This window comes from Podarcis muralis, chromosome 5, assembly GCF_964188315.1.
Source record: "Podarcis muralis chromosome 5, rPodMur119.hap1.1, whole genome shotgun sequence".
NCBI lineage: Eukaryota > Metazoa > Chordata > Lepidosauria > Squamata > Lacertidae > Podarcis > Podarcis muralis.
Genome location: NC_135659.1, coordinates 45982324 through 46003129, shown reverse-complemented (window position 1 = coordinate 46003129; position 20806 = coordinate 45982324). Strand labels below are relative to the sequence as shown.

At 40.9% G+C, this 20806-nt stretch overlaps 1 protein-coding gene across 10 annotated transcripts in view; it reads right to left on the bottom strand.

Annotated features, from left to right (window-relative positions):
* Positions 1 to 20806, bottom strand: part of SLC26A8 (solute carrier family 26 member 8) — a 32472-nt gene continuing 11666 nt past the window's right edge. For 6 of the 10 annotated variants that reach the window (XM_077928733.1, XM_028733464.2, XM_028733465.2 and 3 more), the window contains 16 exons: positions 20596 to 20771; positions 19400 to 19564; positions 17698 to 17847; positions 16212 to 16294; positions 14587 to 14734; positions 13950 to 14063; positions 13107 to 13184; positions 12142 to 12237; positions 11227 to 11333; positions 9585 to 9654; positions 8775 to 8867; positions 8202 to 8333; positions 6193 to 6522; positions 4472 to 4526; positions 4146 to 4339; positions 1 to 509 (listed from right to left, as the gene is read on the bottom strand). In XM_077928733.1, the coding sequence (XP_077784859.1) occupies positions 255 to 509; positions 4146 to 4339; positions 4472 to 4526; positions 6193 to 6522; positions 8202 to 8333; positions 8775 to 8867; positions 9585 to 9654; positions 11227 to 11333; positions 12142 to 12237; positions 13107 to 13184; positions 13950 to 14063; positions 14587 to 14734; positions 16212 to 16294; positions 17698 to 17847; positions 19400 to 19564; positions 20596 to 20771 (2246 nt within the window). In that variant the 3' untranslated portion in view covers positions 1 to 254. The remainder of the gene's footprint in view (positions 510 to 4145; positions 4340 to 4471; positions 4527 to 6192; positions 6523 to 8201; positions 8334 to 8774; positions 8868 to 9584; positions 9655 to 11226; positions 11334 to 12141; positions 12238 to 13106; positions 13185 to 13949; positions 14064 to 14586; positions 14735 to 16211; positions 16295 to 17697; positions 17848 to 19399; positions 19565 to 20595; positions 20772 to 20806) is intronic. The other 4 variants (XM_077928734.1, XM_028733469.2, XM_077928735.1 and 1 more) reach the window with 4 other exon arrangements.

Here is a 20806-nt window from a genome sequence, read left to right as displayed (position 1 = left end):
CTTTGGAAATTAAACAATTTAATTAATGGTTCTAAGTGTCATAGTTCATTTCATTTCTCTCACTCTTTCTCAATGTGTTTCTGATCTGCTCTGTATATACAACAGCATTTCCTTCAGCAATGTCAGGGAAAAATGGTTAGCTATTTTAACAACATTAATTTAAATGCAGAATTTCAAAAAGGAGCAGTACAGACCTGAATCATGTCACATATGCACCATTTTTTAATGTAGCTAATTCTAATAGATCTCATAATTTAGACATCACTGTTATATTTCCATTTTCCATCCCAATCTTGATCATCTTCATCTTCCTCAATGGGAGATGTTTCATGCTGAGGGAGTGCCTCTATATCACTCTGGAGAGAATAAGTGCGGAAAAGATCTGATATGGGCTCATCAATGTAAGTTTCGCTCTGTGCACTTTTGATTGAGGTAGTTTCTCTGTTCCCATTGGACTGCATGCTCCTCCTATCTGAATGAGGACTCCTCCCTGAGTGTTGACTCCTATCCTGAAACACACAAAAATGCACAATGCCTATATATATATTATATTCCCAGTTAATGTTGCTGGTCCATCCAATTGGTTGCCAAAAAGGTACTACATCTTATATGTTCGTAGGAGTCCCCATGCCCATGCACAGTTGCAGAAAGCCATAACTCCACAAACTTGCAATTTAGTTGAGGAAGTTAAAATAAAGAAGCTCAGTCTGTCCTATTAAAAGACCACAGGCAACCTCCAGAGAGGAGGGAATTTCTGAAAGCTACCATCTTTTTCACACTTACTTAGAAATAACTCCTGTTGACACAACGGCTAATCTGTGCCTTACTAACTGCATATTAGTCCAGATCTCTTGGGTTCTCTTTGGGCAATGCAGAGTAAACAGGCAGCTTGATTCCTAAAGGCTGCTTTTATGATATTCTTCTCAGGCTAGCTTGATGCCAAGAAGCATTTTCTGCCCTGAATATGTCCCCTTCCAGGCAGGGCTCAAGAATGGGTGATGGAAGAAGGGGAAACCCTAACCACAGTGGGTGGGGAAGTGGTCATGCTACAAATGATTTTGGACTCCAGTTCTCATTAACCCAACCAGCATGGCCAATCACCAAGGATGATGAAAGTTGAGTGCAGCAGCATCTGAATATAACTTCTAGATTGGGCTTGAGGATGTTTATGCAAAACATTCCCCTGTATTTATATGGGATGTTCAGATCTTGTGAGATTCGCTATGGTCTATCAGAAACTGTGTTAAAACAGAACAAGTGACATTCTGAACTATGAGCTGCTCTGTCTAGAACGGAGAATGAGAAGAGAACATGAAAGAGGGGGGTAGGGCTTGAATATGAGAAACAGGAAAGTGTGTACTATCCTATAAGGCAGAAGCCCTATTTAGGTCTCCCGCTACATGTCAACTAAACATGTAGATGGGGAGGGGAACCATGCGCTGTGGCCCAACCCACAATATTGACATGCCCTATTGGTCCCACGTTGAGTGGGACACCTGCAAAGGAATGGCCCTGCATGTTCAGCTGTACACAGGTGTTCCACATGTTCAGAAGTCCTGCAACATCAGGACTGTACAAATAGACACCTTTTGGCTGAATATGCAGACATTAGAGATAGGGCCTAATGACATGGTGATATTGGGGTCAGGACTAGCAGTGAAATCCTGACTCAATAAATTTAGCCCATGCATTTAGTCATATTTGGATGTGAACATGCTATTTCAAGAACGGTTAGTCCAAGTGTTTCCAAGAGTATTTCATGTGCACAGGAGGGAGGAGCCATCAGGCCGCGGCAGCTGGCTGGCAGCAGCAAGGTCAGGCCAATATGTTTTGCAGCCCAAGGCAAAGGATAAGATGACACCTTCTCATTCCCATTCCATGCACATGGTCTGGTTGTGCTGGCAGCGAAATCTTACTTTCCGAGTGATAGGACTGTATCTTCCCCTGCACACACATTGCACTTGTACAACTTCTCTCCACCCACAGCATCTGAAGCAGGGTCTGGAGGAATTTTACCCTTATGTTATTCATATAATCAGTTATCCATGTAATCAGTTATCAGTTATCAATATATTCACATATATTCACACACAACCAGAGTTTTACAGTGATTTTATAATCCATTGAATCATAAAAGCTTTTGCTTAGCTTAACAGCAAAATTGCTTGAAATTGCAAGTTTCCAGAATGAACCCTGCCCCAGTACTTTCTTGCTCTCTACAAAAGAGGAAGCTATAAATCTGAGATGCTGGTACATCTCCCCCCTCTTGTCCAGACTAAGTCTGTACACAAAACAGGAAGGTGCTAACCACGATGTCCTTAAATGAACAGATGGTCATTGGGGAGAGTTCCTCCTTGCCTTAAGTTTCTATTCTGCACCGATGAATCTAGGGGAAAGGTTGGTCTGGTGTTCAGGTAATCCCTCCCCTACCTGGCCTGGTCTCCTTGGCAACGCTTCCCCCAGGTGGGATTGGACAACTGACTGAGGTAGGCGGAGACCTCCAGGTATCCCACCTGAGGGAAGGCAAGGCCAAGCCTATGCTGTTGGAGCCGCTCCAGATCTAGGGGCTGCACGCGTCCACGCAAAGGGCGCCCCCCGTTTTAAGCGGGGAGCGGTCATTCTGCACCGATGAATCTAGGGGAAAGGTTGGTCTGGTGTTCAGACTGAAAAAGCAGAAGTTGGGAGGAGAACTCTTTGTACGGTCAGGAGCCAGGCTTGAATGCGCTCATTAGCTTATTTTTGCTGGCGTTCGCGATTGTATTTGATTATGTCATGATCTGTGATGCTGTACTCAGGTATAAAACCCCAGATATACAATGCTCTGGGCCCAGTCTTTTGGAAAGGATTCCACTGGGTCAATTATTGCTCAGCAATAAACCTCACCTTCTTTTTCTCCATTTGCTGCGTCTGTCAATTCTTTGACTCTATTGAATTGGACACTGGTACCTTTATCAAAAATTTTGCAACACATCAACTGACACCAGCACTTCATTTTACCTGATGGTGAATGATATGGCCAGCCTTGGGCAGCATACTAATATTGAACATCATGATCACAGGGACAATAGGAAACAAAGCTGCTGGCATTTATAGGCTTCAGAACATTATGTGACTACATGTGTTAGCCCCCTGGTCTTCCAAAATGCACGGAAAAATTAAATGTGAGGTCCCAGGGAGAAGATACTATATCTAAAGCAGGAGTGAGGAAATCCAAGCCTGTGGGCTACTTTTGACCCACCCTGCCTCCCCAATTGGCCCATAAGGCTGTTTTAGCCAAACCACACCCACTTGCACAGGAGAAGGGAGGGTTGACAGTCAGCTGGTTATTGCCACAGGCATATTACTCCCAGCCTGGTTAAACTTTGGTGTCAGATTCAGCTTGGGCCAAAGGTGCCTGGGGTGACAGACCATCGGAGGCTGCTCTCAGGGCATTCCCCCCCCCCATCAAAAAATTACACTAGTTAGCAGGTATCCCTGACACTTGTGCATTTCACATAAAGGTAAAGGTAAAGGTAAAGGGACCCCTGACTGTTAGGTCCAGTCGTGAACGACTCTGGGGTTGTGGCGCTCATCTCACTTTACTGGCTGAGGGAGCCGGCGTACAGCTTCCAGGTCATATGGCCAGCATGACTAAGTCGCTTCTGGCGAACCAGAGCAACACACGGAAACGCAGTTTACCTTCCCGCCAGAGTGGTACCGATTTACCTACTTGCACTTGACGTGCTTTCGAACTGCTAGGTTGGCAGGAGCAGGGACCGAGCAACGAGAGCTCACCCCGTCACGGGGATTCGAACTGCCAACCTTCTGATCGGCAATCCCTAGGCTCAGTGGTTTAGACCACAGTGCCACCCACGTCCCATGCATTTCACATAGTACTCACAATTTAGGTGTTAGTAGAGGAGAAAGGGGGAGTATTTATTTTTCCTAGCAGCAAAATATTTGGGACTGATTCCCTATTGCAGGAAACAGATAGAATGTTCTATGCTACTGGGCTTAATAATTCATCTGGAAAGATCTTTTACTGCTAAAAACGCCACTGAAACAAATCATTTATGTAACTCCTAGTTGAAATGATCAGACTTCTTTTCTGGATTAGCATTTGTCAGGTCATTACATTGATCACGGGTCTCAACCAACTATTATACCTTTTCCTCATTTAGAGTTACTTCAGCCAACACTTCCTCAGGCAGGATAATACTAGGTTCTACTGGCACCGTCTCTTCCAAGAGTTCTGGCTCCACTGCATAGAGTACTGCGTCATGTAAGGTTGGAAAGAACCGTGCTTTGGTAACACACTGGTCAAAAAAGTCATGCTTTTCAAAGGTCCTTATCACAGTGGCTATAAGATTAAAAAGAAAGAAAGAATAATCACACAAAACAGCATGATTAAAAGATGTGGCTTTACAACAGCATTAATCATACAAACAATATCCAAAATTGCTAATTTTAAAAGTGCAGCAACTATACTCACGATGACAGGCAGCTATCAGGAGTGTGATGCCAATATTCTGAAATGTGTGACACAGCTGTAGAAGGGAAACAATGTATTAAAATGGGTGATGTTTTCAGTCTCTAGATCAGGGGTGACTAACGCCTGGTTCTGGGGCCTGATTCTGAATCCCAAGCAAATTTTCCTGGCATGCCACCAATACTGGCAACAATTTAAAGCAGAAATGGTGCAGGGGTGGGCAGAGAAGTTCAAAGCTCTCCACCTAATTCAGAGCCCTGATGGGGGATGCAAACTGCTCCCTTCCCAGTAGGGATGTTGGAGAATTCCAACAAAAACAGGAGTGGGAGCAGAAATTGCCAGTGTTTGCTTATTTGTCCCACATCCAGAATGGAAATCATCCCAGCAAACAATATGGAATTGATTACATTCCTTCCTCCGCTTGTCATTGTGTTCCCTCTGCAACGGGGTGGCATAACATAGAGAGCAAAAATTATGCATAAATTATGTAAGTTAAGTAATTTTGCTACAGAAGACAGAGAGACAAATAGTATAGTTGTTTTTTTTAGTGTAAGAAGCACTGCAGCGGAATGAACACAGTACTGTATGTGACGAATACAGAGCAGAATGGAAAACGATGCCTTCCAACATCCCTACTTCCTAGTAATCAGAGGAATCATTTGATAAGATGGTTTTGGCCCCCCCCCCTTGCTTTTGGTATTTTTTTTAATGAAAGGCTGTGCACAAATAATGAAAGGCAGGTATACAAATAACTGGAGGAATGAATGGGTACTAAATGGTGGAAAGGCATGAAAAACAGAAAGGTCATATCTGTAGCCCATTAGGTGAGCAGTAATGTGTTTACAGTCCATATGAAAACCTATGTTAGTGAAATGCATATATTGTTGGGCAATTTGCCACAGTGATATTTGTTCTTTTCTGAGTCATCTTTTCAGCAAAATGACTATTGCTTTGATGATGTAACTTCTTTCAACCCCTCTTAACTACCTTTTGTTGTTTCCAATTCTTAAGCTTTAGGACGTTCATTTTCAATGCTTCATGCTAATATGACTGTACTTGCTTTTTCAGTTTTGTGGAGTTTTTTCCCCCTCTTCTGACTCAGTTATGTTCTTAATCTGATCTGACCCCTGTGTGGTTCTTAATGTTGGGGGGGGGGTGTTCTTTAATCCTTCCTCCCATCCTTAATCCAGGCAGGCTGACATTCTAACACTTTTGGCAAACATCAATTTAGTTTGTATCTAGAAGCCCAAGTTATGCTCCTAGTTTCCCCATCATCTTTTTTTTTGTAATTGCATTTATACATAATTCAATTCTTAAGAAACTTATCAAACATTTGGCTACCAAGACATTTCCTGCAAGCCTGAAAAACTCACCTGCTGAATGTAAGTGGTCTTGGGACTTAAACATGTGGCAGGATCATATTGCACATCAATCCTCCTTTAAGTAACTGAAAAGCTATTGTATTAAAATATTCCCCCCACCACCACCATTATGGGTAGGAAACTGGCTATCTGAATCATTCTAGTTTCTCCCAAGACCTAGTTTTGCCACATTGCTTGCAGCCGATCTTGCTTCTACTCTCGTATAACGTGTTCATGACCACCCATATTATTATTTTTTAAAGGGCCTTTAAAAATAAGAGCACGAGTGCAAGAGAGCACTAGTTTAAATGAATGCTATAGCTAAATAAAAACCACTAAGCTTCAATAGTTCAGGCAACTTACCTCTCGTAACAGATAGGAAGCTTGTAGATCAACAAAGTGCACCATACTGAAGTCTAAAATAATGGTGTGGATCATGTAAGTGGATGTCTCTGATTCAAGTGGGTGCAAATGAGTTGTGGATCTCGTGACAGGGGGGTTTGAGCAAAACCATAACCTGTTGAGATCTTCTTTCCTCTTTACATACTCCTGTCCTGTTTCCCTTTCTATGTAATGAATCTCAGAAGGGTATCTGCTCTCAATTCTTGACCAGCGTATTAATGCCAAAGAAGAAGCAGATGATATCTCATTAGCTGTACGAACCCGCCTTAGAAGTTTCTCTGTGTAAGGTACCTAGAAACGCAGGAGAGATGAGGTTCTAGAACAGGCTAGGACAATACTCAGCTTCATTTATGCATTTTTCCTTTCTCCTGTTAAAATATGTTTAAGAAAACTATGGTTGTGTTACAAAGATATATAAGCATAGTCTGGCTAAAGCAAGAAAAACCGTCACGCACCCAAGAATTCTGCCATTCTCAATTTAGGCTGCAATCCCACACACAAATTTCACTGAACTCACTGAGCCTTGCTGCTGAGTGGATATGCATAGGGAGGCACTGTTAATCATGCCTCTTGGTGCTATCAAAAGCATATTAATTTTAGAAACTATCTTTGTAAAAACACCATTGCATTGAGTTTAATGTCAATAGAAAAAGAAACAGTGAACTGGATGAGAAATGCTGAGCATCTGATCCTGTCCCATTTACTGTGGGGTGATTTTCAACAGGAATTATGATCCAGGTATTGGATGGAAAAACTAATGTGGATTTTTCATTCTGACATATAGGTTTGAGTGCTGTAGGTCTGCAAAGCCACCAAAGCTCAAATGTCTAAATACATAAAATAAAAACCTTGGTGCATTTATAATGGGAATGGAAAACCCACTCTGTTGACCTAAAGGAGAAGAAGGGATTGAAAGTTTTCTTCCCTTCCCTATTACATGCACAGTATTCCTGTGCAGCATAGAGGCTTTCTGCTTGCACTGAAGCGTCAACAACAAAAAGCCTTTTCAATGGCTCACAGTGGGACCAGCTCCCACCACTACAGCAAGGGAATAGAGGTCTGCTTGCATTAGAGGCCATTAGCTCAATTACACTTTGAGAAAATCATGTAAGCACCACGTAGGATAGGCATCTCTTCTTCACGTATTCCTCCACTGAACATCTAGTTTGGCCCTAAGGAATGCCATGCTTTATATAAACTGGTAAATGGAGCTGCTAATAATAATAATAGTAGTAGTAATAATAATAATAATTCATTATTTATACCCTGCCAATCTGGCTGGGCTTCCCCAGCCACTCTGGGCGGCTTCCAACAAAATATTAAAATACAGTAATGCATCAAACATTAAAAGCTTCCCTAAACAGGGCTGCCTTCAGATATCCTCTAAAAGTCTGGTACTTGTTGTTCTCTTTGACATCTGGTGGGAGGACGTTCCACAGGGCAGGTGCCACTACCGAGAAGGCCCTTTGCCTGGTTCCCTGTAACTTGGCTTTTCGCAGTGAGGGATCCGCCAGAAGGCTCTCGGCGCTGGATCTCAGTGTCCGGGTAGAATGATGGGGGTGGAGACGCTCCTTCAGATATACTAGACTGAGGCTGTTTAGGGCTTTAAAGGTCAACACCAACACTTTGAATTGTGCTCGGAAACGTACTGGGAGCCAATGTTGGTGTTTCAAGACCGGTGTTATGTGGTCTCGGCAGCCGCTCCCAGTCACCAGTCTAGCTGCCACATTCTGGATTTGTTGTAGTTTCTGGGTCATCTTCAAAGGTAGCCCCACAGAGAGCGCATTGCAGTAGTTAAAGCGAGAGATAACCAGAGCTTAGGTATTTTTCACTGAGTGATGTGTAGATGTATACACCAGGCAGGTGTGGGCTTTTGATTTAGGCAAGGTGGAAGGAATTGTCTAAGTGACACCTGTATGGGAATTCTAAGAGAGTTCTATGTAAAACAAACAAAGAACAAAATCTCTCACCCTGGCTAATGGTTCAGGTGGCTCACAAACACAGGTACAATTTAAATCCTTTTTCTGCCTAACGCTAGACATACTGACTGAGATCAAAGCTCTCATTTCATTTTCATCAAGTGGCACAGCCTTCAGGTCCATCTGAAATAGAAATAAGGATGGATTATCAGATATGGCCAGCTTTGTCTACTTGCAGAGGTTCTGAGTAGGGAGGGCAAACCTGCCAATTTCATTTTCTCCTTTTTCCAATTTTAAATTTGGTTCTCCACATTCCCACATCTTTGTGATTATTTGTTGTTGTCAAAGTCCTCATTAAAATTCATAAGCATTTAGTATGATTCTCCTAATACACACTTTGGTATGCAGCTTTGCCCGATATAGACATTTTTTGCAAAGAAACCTTCTCTAATAGAATGCATTTTTTAATATTATTTTCACCAATATGTGTACTGTATTATATGCACAGTTTGCCCCAGTATATGCACTTCTGTGTACACTACAGGAGAACTGCATCTTAAAATTCAGAAAAATGCAATTTTGGAAGGCTCTTTATCTGATAATCATTTGGAGGGCACCATTTACCTTATGTAAAATGTAGGATTTGAAATGTTTCATATTTGCAGTTGAAATGGAGGCACAGCACTGGAACATTTTCACCCCCTGAATCTCTATAGCCTAAAAAGAGAAATAAAATTTAAGTCTTTCTTAGTGGAACCTGCAACAAAATGTTGTAGTGTGCAGAGCTCCTGTTCAGGATTCCTGATGTGCTCTTTTTCAGAATACAATTTACCATTCCTCTGTAGCCCCAAGCATTCATTGCCCACTAAGTATGCAGAATCACAGCAGAACTGTTTTTGGGTTTCCCTCCTCCATGGATTAATTTTTATCTCTGCAAACTTTTCCCAGTCCTACCAATACCTTTCTTCTGTGCACGGATGACACCATTTGGCTACATAATTCACATTTTTATTGAGATTAGTTGATAATAAACTGGCACCTTGCAAAGAAGAAGAATTTGCACTTTTGGTATGATCTAATACCAGAGGAAGCCAGACATATAAAACAACATTTGGACCATGCAGAGATTGAACAGAGTACATAGCACAACATTTGTGCTACAAATCTGCTTTCATTGCTGATGTCAGGGTCACCAAGCTATAGTTGTTAATTAAATCCTGTCAGAAGGATCACTATGCTGTGTATTTTTCAGAGATGCTTGTGGGGTTCCTGCAACTCTGTCTTTTCAAGTATGGCTCTTCATTACGAGTCATAAAGGTGGTAATTATACACAACACTATTCCTGGAATTAATTCAACCTGATGCGTCAGCTGCTAGTGTGCTAGTGAAGGGGACTGGTTACAGCAAAGAATATTTATTCCCTCCCACCCTTACCTCAGCATAGTCAGAAAAACTGCGATAAATATTGGTGTTTGGAATCTGACCCAGTGTCAACATCTTCATTCTGAAACAAAATGTTAAGTTAGATTGCCTTCTTAAAAATTGAGCAGAGCCAAACCTTTAGCCAAGGAAAGAAACCATGACAGACACAGACAACTATTCAACTTTGAATGTAGTTTTAAAGAATGGAATGGTCACAAGCTCCCCTTGAATTATCTTTTTTACTTTCATGTCTCTCCATGGAGAGTGGATAAGAAAAGAGCAGGTAAAATCTGATCCTAATCTTGCTGTAGCATGGAAACAGAGCATTTAGTCAAATGTGCAGTATGTCTCTCCATAAGAATACATACAATATTGTTACTCCAGGCTCAGTGCCAGACCACAAGTTGTATGAGCATCAGTTATATCTGTAGGGAAGGTGTTTTATCATCCTTCTATCTTTGCCCTTGCTATGCGCAGATCAAAGAAAACAGTGAGGATTTTTTCCCTAACTGGCTTGCAGAAACTCCTGCCACTCCACCCACTCACTGTTTTCCTTAGATCATTACTCAAAATCATTGCAAGCACCACAAATACATGATAGTGTTTTCTCTTTAGTTATCTGACTGGAATCCAAGAAGAGATCCTTTCAAGTTATGCATCTTCCCCAATTTGGGCAAAGCAATTATTGCCCAAAGCACCCATCTCCAAAGGTTTATAGCGTATGTGACCTTGCTTACGCTGTCTCAAGCCCCAATTGCTTGTGCTCTCTCTTCCACCACCCTGCTACCCCAATATATGGTGAGAGGATTTTACTAGTCTTTGCATTGAAGAACAATATACACTGAAGAAAAATGCATATTCCAGGCATATTATTTGAGCTTCATGGCTTGCTCAAGGGTAAGGCCAGCTGGATGCTAATTTTGTGTTTTAGTTCACTTTGCACTCTGCTTACTTCTCCTCTGCTTCTTTACTCATTATAATATTTCATGGCCAGTAAACTTGAATTTTAGAATTTGTTGTATGCCTTGAGTGAGGCCACAAAGGAGCTAAGGAAGTTAGAGAAGGCACTTTTAATTAATTAACTAAATGATAGTTATATATTATATCTAATTATATATAATTCATATACTTGCTAACTTTAAATTTATGGGATACACTCCTCCTCAAGAGCTTTTGGTGTAGCACCACTGCAGATCCAGCCTCCCAGTAGCAGCATCACTACTGCTTACCAGGATGGTGTGGCACAGGCTGTTGGTACTGTCAGGCCAGCATAGGTGCACCAACAGGAGCACTGGATTGACTCTGCCAACTCAGCAATTAGCACATCCTGGTATTGCTGAGCCCCTCCACCCTCACCATCCTGGCAAGTAGCAGTGGAAGGTTCTGTGGTGGCACCCTAATGGCTACTCTTGATCCTCCTCTTTTCTTTTCAATAATCCTTTTAGGTTGTCACAACTGACATCAATATATGGAGAATGTCACAACCCAGGTACTATTCTTTGTAATCACAACAGTATCCTGAGTAGTGGCCCCTTCCCATAGAATTCATCATTCTAGACACCTTTCTAATATACTCTGGTAGCAATATAATTCCCTTTCTCCGCACACACTCACCTGTAGCCCTATAATACAACACTACCATAGGAGACAGTACCTGTGTGACCGCACACTTATTATGAAGAAGGCAAATCCCATAGAAATTCCCAAGCCAATATCCAGACCAAGACAGATTACAGACAGAAAGGTCACGATCCAAATTCCCTTTAAGGAAAAATGAAATAGGGGCAATATAAGCTACTTAGCAGGGACAAAGTTGAAGATAAAACGAAGTACAGTGTCAATGTGACAAGACACCCCTCTGCCGTTTTTTGTATATAAAGAATAAAACATCTGAAGTACTGGTTATTTAAACCATGAAGATTCTGTGTTTGAATTTAGGGTACAGTTCTCAAAACTACTAGAACTTCGAAATGATCTATGCACTGTTAACATTACAGAGTCATGATGGTCTTGGTTTAATAAACAATAATTGATCCAAGAACCAGTAGTGTGCCTATGTGCTCCCTCCTCACCCCTCCTCCCATGCACAGCTTCAACCAAGCTATCCTAGCATTTTAAACCACAGTTTCCCATGATGTCCAAAACCAGCATCACATCTTGGGTTTTATATGTACTGGTTTGGAGGGAGCCCTTAAACCACAGCTTCCTGGTTGGGAGGTGGTTAATTAACACCACTGGGAAAAACTTACATACACTTCTAAGCTTTGTTTGCATTGAGGAAAATGTCACAAGGGGGAAGAGTTACATCTCCCACAGTTCCATGGTCCAGATCCACACTGGGACACCCCATGGCTGTGTTCTTGTTTTTAAAGAGATGTTGAGATCTGACAACAGTTCTCTGTCAATTTGTCTAGCTGGATCCCCAAATCATCTTGAGCAGCAGTACATGCAAATATATGTATGACAGCACATCTACACTGGCATTGCACCTCCGCTGCCATGGTGTAACATTAGGTGATACCCCATTTAATTCCCCTCTCCAACCCCATGTGGATCATATGACACTTACAAAATCATATTTATCTTGCCTCCACAAGAAAGGGACATCCATAAATTTTTCAAGAAATGGGAACATGTTGACCAGTACAATAGCAGCCACAACAGCCTGTGGAAAAAACAACAATAACTGGCTATTCTTTTGCCAAGGATACACAGCTCATTTAAAATGGCTTTGTAGGAACAAACAGTTTTATTTGTTTAGCAAGCCAATGCTATATCAATATATCATGTTTTATAACTCTAAAGTCTCTACCCTTATGTGTACATATTATAATTTTCCTACCACTTTCAGGTAATTTCAGAGCTGGTATTTCCACTAACCTGGTTCTGCCGAAGGTGGAAAGATGGTGCTATTCCAGGAGAAACTAACAATCCCTTGAGTTGCTTCTCCTTACATGTGGTAGAAACAGACCCAGAGAGCTATTCAAGGAAGCACTGTAGCTCTGCAGTCTCTCAGCCACTTGCGAAGTCACAGAAAAACATGGAGGAGCCACCTCTCCCCACCAGGATCTTTAAGGTCAGAAGATGTGACTTGGCCAGACTCCACAGACTCAGAAGACAGTCTCAGTCTCTGTGCAGTTCACACCTTCCCCATGCTGTAGCAGCCAACAGAGGCCCTTTAATAATGGAGGTGGGTAAACAGTAAGGAAGCCCCTGCCAACTTCATAGGGCCTCAGCAATCTGCTCCCGTGTGTGTGTGTGTGTGTGTGTGTGTGTGTGTGTGTGTGTGTGTGAATGTTGGAACCAGTGCCTTCCATGGTGCTCTGTCCAGGGTCCTGAAAGACCATGTCTTGTTTGTTTGATTCTGCCCTATCTGCTACAGTCATCTTCCCTACAGCCTCAAAACCGTGACACATTGAATGTGCCAACATTTACATGGCCAAAAGATGTGCCTTTTATATAATAGAATACAATAGAAATATGTCAAAGGTGTGGAATCAATGTTTACTGAAATAGCATTTCACATTAACTTACATTAGGAAGGTACTGGAAGTAGGTTCCCAGCTTTAACACAACTGCCAACATTAAGGAAACTCCAATGAGAGCTGCAAGCTAATTAAAAATAAATACTGCATTAGAAATGTGTTCTGGTACTGAGGCTCCAGTGCTGAGTTCAGTGGTTTAAAAAATCAAAGTTTTTATCAGGTACAACAGTCCATCTTACTGAGAACACATTCAAAATGGTGGCTTTGATGGAGGTTAAAACCTTGACATTTCAGTTTGTGTGGATAGGTATTTTTATTAATTTGATAAGAATGTAATAGTATAGAGCCTTGGATCTATAGCAGAAGTTTCAAAAAGCAAAATTATGATGTGCCAATTTCACCTTTCACATACAGTAGTTAACCAATTTGCTTCTGGGACTAATTCAAGGTGCTGATGACTATTACATATAAAGTCTTAAACTATACAGGATATAGGAAATAAGGTAGCCAAGAGAGGTGTAGCTGGCAAGAACAAGCGATAGGACCTTTTTGATGGTGTTACTACAATTGTGAAACTCCATCTCAAGTCAGATTGGTCTCTTCTTTGCTGTCTTTTAGGTGAACATTTTTATTCCACCATTATTTATTCTCATTAAATAAACAACATCCACACTCCATTTTAAATAGGTTTATGTAAAATCAATACGTGTTGACTCTGAAGCTATTTTAGTTCCATATTCCTCAGAGGAAAAAATAAGCCCTCATAAATAACCCTACTCAGACTTCTATTTAACTCAGTTGAGCTTGTTTCTGGTTAAACATGTTTTGGATTGCCCATCCTATTAATGGAGGTCTAAAAGAAATGATGGGTTTCAACAATCAACCAACACACCTGAGTTTTTCCACCTGTCTTCTCCTGAATAACAGTTGTAGAAAGAGCACAACTGACAGCAAAACTTTTAAAAAATGAACTGGTGACATTGCATAGCCCAATTGCCATCAAGTCCTGTAGGAGGTAAATAAAAATTAATCACAATCAGATTACAATGGTAAAAAATAATTTCTTTTGAAGTATGATGCATTTACAAATCTTAAAGGAGAATGCATGGGTAAAATTGTTCATGGGAACAGTGAAAACTATCCAATTTACCCAAGCATTTAATGTAATCCCGCCTTTTTTTTGGACATGCTACTTTTTATGGTTTTATTTGTTGTGCCTTCTGCTTGAAACCTTTCTAATAGCCTTGATTGTGAGTTGCCTTGAGGACCAAATTAATCAATTAAACAAACAAACAAACAAACAAACAAACAAACAAACAAACACTGGTGAATGAATTCTATAATTATCATGTAACATATCCCAGTGTGCACCCCAACTTGCTTAGAGAACTAGTAATAATTAGAGATCAGCATCCTTTCTGCAGTCATCCTGCAAAACTACAGGAAATTATACTTAATCCTCATTGCTTTAATCTCCCTGAGCAACAAAATCTTCTCAAAGTTTCTGGCATATGACATTGAATTTATACCTGAGTGTGTCTGATGTGATAGTTGTGGATATTTCCATACTTCTTTGCCACAAAAATGAGAAGAAAATAGCTCACTATGGCCAGGGATGAAGCGTGCAATAAAATCTTTTTCAGGTTTGAAAAGTCAGGTAATGTAGGATGCAGAAATCTGAAATAAGAAAGATTCTGAGTGCCTTCTTCATTTTTCAATGAACATTCCTGAGAACTCTGCCTTGTAGCTTTATTTAGGTACAGGATTTATTATTTCTGTTTAAACACAAACACCTTTACTACCAGGTGGAGATGTCTGTAGTGAGAATTATGAGTCAAACCTGGAATGCTGCAATGAAATCATTTTATTGTTAGCTAACTGGGAAGCTTTTGCCAAAACATGGGGCACAAATCTTTTAAGCATGGAATAAATGAAGGTGTAATGATAGAAATGTCTTATAGAGGCATATGAGGTGGGCTTGTCCAGTGATTGCTTCATTTTTGGCCTGAAGTTGCCATCTGTATTCATCTTGTATTGGCAAAATCCTTTATATTAGCGGGTGCTTGTGTACTTTCAAATTATAGTCTATAGTATGGGGACTAATGGAAGGACAACGAAAATGGATTTTATGACCTCTTGTCGTCATTAAGCAACTTGTACTTCAGGCCTGAGATAAATACTCACCATCTACTATAAAACAGACCTTAATGTCCTTGTTGCATTTGAGCACATGTTCTATAAACATCAACTTTATCTGGATATCTATTCAGACATTTGAATGGCATATATTGTCTTGATCTATATGTGTAAATTAAGATGTATGTACTGATGCTTATTGCACTGTGAAGGTGAGCTGATGATTTTGCTTTTGTTTTTCCAATTTTTTTGTTTGGGTTTTTTTCTCTCTGTTTGCTTTTTAAAATAAATCTGCAATAAAAAAATCAATAAAAAACATAAAGTAACTTTTAACAGAAACTAGCCTGGCGACCCAGTGTTGTTGGAGAGGGAGCACCACAATAAATACAGGTTTCATGATGACCGATGGTGCATGAACATGACTGACTCTAGGGGCACAAAACTATTTTCATTGACCAGAGACCACTATTCTTATTCTTGATTATTATTATTATTTCTTATTAATTAAATTTGTATACTGCCCTTAATCAGCAGCTCTCAGGGCAGTTGACAGCATAAAATACGATACATAATAAAATACATAAATAATAATACATAAAATAAAATACATAAAACACAAAATACATAATAAAAACAAGCTTTCTCCCCTTCCACAAACATGTTAATCAGCCAAAGGCTTGGTTGGAGAGGAACCTTTTCACCTGTTGTCTAAAGGTGTATAATGAAGGCGCCAGTCCATCCTCCCCGGGGAGAGCATTCAAAAAATGGGGAGCTGCTGCCGAAAAGGCCCACCCTTGTGTTGCAACCCTCTGGACCTCTTATAGAGGAGGCACAGAAAGAAGAGCCTCAGATGATGCTTGCAGGGGACTTGAGATTCATATGGAGAGAGGTGGTCCTAGAGGTTTGGTATCAAAAGCTACTGGAAGGTTGAGGAGAATTAACAAGGACACATTTTCCCCGTCTCTCTCCCAACAGAGAGTACTTAATAAAGCAATATATTACATTGTAGATTACCAACCTCTGGGGGGCCATTGAAAAAACTCCCATACTGGATTCAGCGTACATATGGGTGTGGGTGGAAAGTATGGTAAACACAATAATCTGTAAAAGAAAATGAAATTAACCAACAGATTTTTTAAATTTTATTTTATGTACAATGCATAATATCTACCCACCTTGGAGCAGGTAACAAAATATTAACAAAGTAATTAGAAACACATCCCTACAATTCCTACATCATGCTCTGATTAAAGTTTGAAATTTCTCAGGAATACCATTTCACCTTCCCTGTTAGGGTCGCCATGTGTGTCCATTTTACAGAGGACAGTCCTCTATCTGAAGAGATATCTGGTCAGATTTTAGAGATAAAGAACCTTAAGAAAGGAAAGCAGAAGCCTTGAAGGTACCTGGATAGCCAACTGAGCAGGCATATTGGCCGCCTGTTCACAACCTTCCTCAATAAGACAACATGTACTATATTTAAATTATAGTGGCTATTTCTAAATCTGTATCCATGCGTACAAATATGCATATCCACATTTTATGCAAATCTCTTCTGTGGGGTGATGTGTACATATTCAAAGAGGATGCTTCCAACAATATGTTACAGGAATTTTTAAAAAGCTAACCTGAAATTCTAATGCCAACTCTTAACATTGACTCTGCTTCAGACAGCCATGGCGACTGAACCTACACTGAACTCACCCATTGAAATTCAGCTTTGAGATTCCTCCGTGGTTCTGTGTTATTGCAGAAAGTGCATTGTGTTTGTGCTCTTTCACCATGGTCCCCTTTCATCAAAGGTCCCATCTCATGAGGTCAAAGCCCATACAACCAGGTAATGTTGGGCATAGCTCCATGACATGCAGACAGTCACTGGAGTTGTGGCTGGCACATGCAGGGCTTATATCCTGTTGTGCTGTGATTGGCAACTGAGAACGGCCATATCCCTAGTGCTCCTGTAATGTGGAGCTTCCAACTCCTGTAGAGTTGAATTTCATTAATCCTGCCCTTTCAGTTTTGCCCCATTCCAAAGGCAGGTCTGGTGGGGGTAAGTGGCAAAATGTCTTTCCCTAAATGCACCCTTAGCACACCCCATTTTTTATCTCTCTTCTGTTTCTTCCCAGGCATCTCTTGTTCCTATCATGCTTTCCACTGGTATGAGGATGTGGTTCTAACAGCATGTGGATTTTCTGTTGGTGTGGACCTATTTCCACCAGAGGTGTGTGTCTTCCTGCTCATCCTGACCCCTCCCAGCCAGCAGATCTGGTAGTTTCAATTACTCCATAAGTATGCCTAGGATTTCAGCCTTAGAGAAGGCGAATTTACTTGGTGAACCTCTCTTCTCTATACCAAAGCCTAAAGATAATACAAAGGTTCATGGATATTGTTCCTTGGACAGGTTCTATGCTGAAAACACCACTCAGGCTATTTTCCATCTAGTGAGGAAATGACTGTCTGTGAAGCATAACATATTTCTTATTCGAAGAACGTAAGGTACCTACCAAAAGAAGCTCCATAGGAAACTCAACGGGACTATGTTTGTAAGTTATCTTAATGCATTTGCTGACTCTCAGCATTAGTACAGATAGCAAGAAGAGCAGTATACTGGTGGAATTAGCTTTTGGGAGACCCATGCAATAATATACCAAGTTCTGAGGGGAAAAGAAAATACTCAGCAGGAGGAATTTTTATAAGGGTTAATTAATTCAGTAGCATGGAAATCAAATTCAGTAGTATGGAAAATCACTAACATGCACACACAAAATATAGCAATTGCAGGCAAGTATGCTTTCTTCACAACATTGCTATACATTTCTGTATATTACAACAGAAGGAATGTGTATTCATCATTCATGTGTCCCACAACCAGGGATGGGGAAGAAATTTGCAGAACTCAGATTCAAAAGCAGACTCAAATGATTTGATCTAGGTGGGTTATATTCCAGATTGGATCATGTATCCACTTCAGAATCTGCAGTGCTGCTGATCCCTTTACAGGGCGGTCTAAGAGTTACCAAACTCTCTCTCTCTCTCTCTCTCTCTCTCTCTCTCTCTCTCTCTCAATAAAAAAACACACCATCAAATAATTGTACAGTTGGAATGACCCTAATTTAGTCCAACCCCCAGCTATGCAGGAATCACAACTAAAGAATCGCTGACAGATGGCCATCCAATCACTGCTTAAAAACCTCCAATGAAGGAGAGTGCACCACTTTCCAAGGTAGTCCGTTCCACTGCTGAACAGCTCTTATTGCCAGAAAGTTATACCTAATGTCTAGTAAGAAACTTCTTTTCTGCAAGTTGAATCCATTGCTTCGGGATTTATTAAAAACCCTGTTTTTAAAGGCTCAAGGAAGGTTATCCATCTGCCCACAACCTGGAGCAGCTATCATGCACAACTTCTGTCCACCCTGGGAGCAATGGGACTTGGTGGTGCTCTAACACTTTCAGATGGAAGTGTCCAAAAGAAACATGGCTGACCTAAGTTAAAAAATAAAAAGTGGGATCCTATCTGTACCTAATTCCCATTTATGCAGTGTCATTAGACTGTGCGTACAGCCCCTGTGTGCATCCAGACTTTACATCAGATGCAAAATCATAGTCCTCAGTCATTTCTACTCAAGTAAATGCACTGGGAATGTTCAAACACTCTAGCAAAATTGTGTAAGTCTGCACAGGTCATAACATGGCAAATCACTGTATTTTTCGCTCTATAAGACGCACCAGACCATAAGACGCACCTAGTTTTTGGAGGAGGAAAACAAGAAAAAAAATATTCTGAATCTCAGAAGCCAGAACAGCAAGAGGAATCGCTGCGCAGTGAAAGCAACAATCCCTCTTGCTGTTCTGGCTTCTGGGATAGCTGCGCAGCCTGCATTCGCTCCATAAGACGCACACACATTTCCCCTTACTTTTTAGGAGGGAAAAAGTGAGTCTTATAGAGCAAAAAATACGGTAGGTAGATTTACCTTTAAATGGGAAGTGAATCAATTCCTTCTGCATTCCTACATCGAACGCATGAGGGAGACATAAGGGAAGCCTCTGAGGGAACTGGTACTGCATTCATTTGCCCCCCCCCCAAAAAAAATTCACAGACATTTCAACTAGTGGCTTACAACTTTCTGCTTGCAACTTCTTAAACTGATCTCCCTGTCCCCTGCCAAGAAACGGGATTAGCTTTGAGTAAAGGCTGGATTTACTCACGTAAAAAAATGCCAAGGGTCCTGAATGGAAGTCAATTACAATCCCAAAAATGAAGGAGAACTGGGAGATAATAACATGTAGCGCTGCTGCAGTGAGGTAAGCATTGATGAGACTTTCTGAAAGATATGTTGTGACAAAACCCAAGCCAATGCAGCACAATAACAGCTAAAAGGAAGAGAGGCAAAGGAAGAAAATGGTACCTTTAAGGCCCAGTTGTAGACCCCAACTTTCTGCAGTGCCAAGTCTACTTATAAAAGCTTGCCATATTACTTGCTTAGAGTTAGAGGCAGGCAGGCATTTTTCCAGCTGTCCATTCTGCAAGGAATGCAGGACGAGACTGTTCTGGGGAGTCTCCAAATTAGTCCACCCTTTCAGTTGCCTGAAGTAAATCTATTGTTGCCATCCCCCACACGTTTCAGCAACCTCTTTCTATCTAACCATGGATACCATTGCTCCCCCCCCCCCCACTTATACTTCTAAATCTCACTCACACCCCACCCTGCTCTTAACGTCCAACCCTAAAGTAGGCACATTTGCAAATGAGAAGAACAGTTGGAATCAATATAATTTCAGCATGGTGGGGGACCAAAGACCCTGTAAATGCCAGAGAAGGGCTTCTGTGGGTGCATGTGCTTCTGCAGGCACCAAGTTGCTGATCCCTGGTTTAAGTTCTAAGGAGAAGCACGAAGGCACTGGAAAATGTTCACCTATTTAAAGTATCTGCACAGGATATCTATATAATCTAATACTCAGCTAATGTTAGTATATTTTCTGACCATAAGCCCTGTTCTCATGTTTCCCACCTATTTGATCAAGAGTGAAGAGGGATCATACTTGCTTGTCTTGTCCATATCCTCCTCACAGGGAGGGGAGTGTGAGAATGTGTTCTATATTCATACAACTCTATGTGGGATCTGGAATCTCAATTGTGGCACCCTTCCTGGTAGCAAGGACAGACCTAGGCATGCATAGCCTCTTCTCGTCCAATATAAAGTGTATGTATGGAACATGGGGAGGGAAATATGGTTATTTGGGGGAAGTTACTTACAACATTGAAACTGCCCAGTGTATTGGTATTGAAGCCATATGCTATGTCAATCGTTAATTTCACAAACAAGTTTTAAGGAATGGAAAGCTTTCTGCAGAAAAATGTAACATTTCAGAAATGATAACCAATAACCAAGTTTGTTTCCTACCTGTATAATCCCAACCAAAAATGTCGTAGATGCAGTGTATGTTAATACTTCCATATAACTGACCATAAACGCTGCATCTGAGAAGTTGGCCACAGTTCCGTTAAATGGCATTCTTAAGTTAAGATTAAGGGTGTTCTGAAAATTTGCCACCATTGCATTCAAAATGCTGAAAGAACCTGTTACCAACAGAAGGAGAAAACCCAAAGCTAAA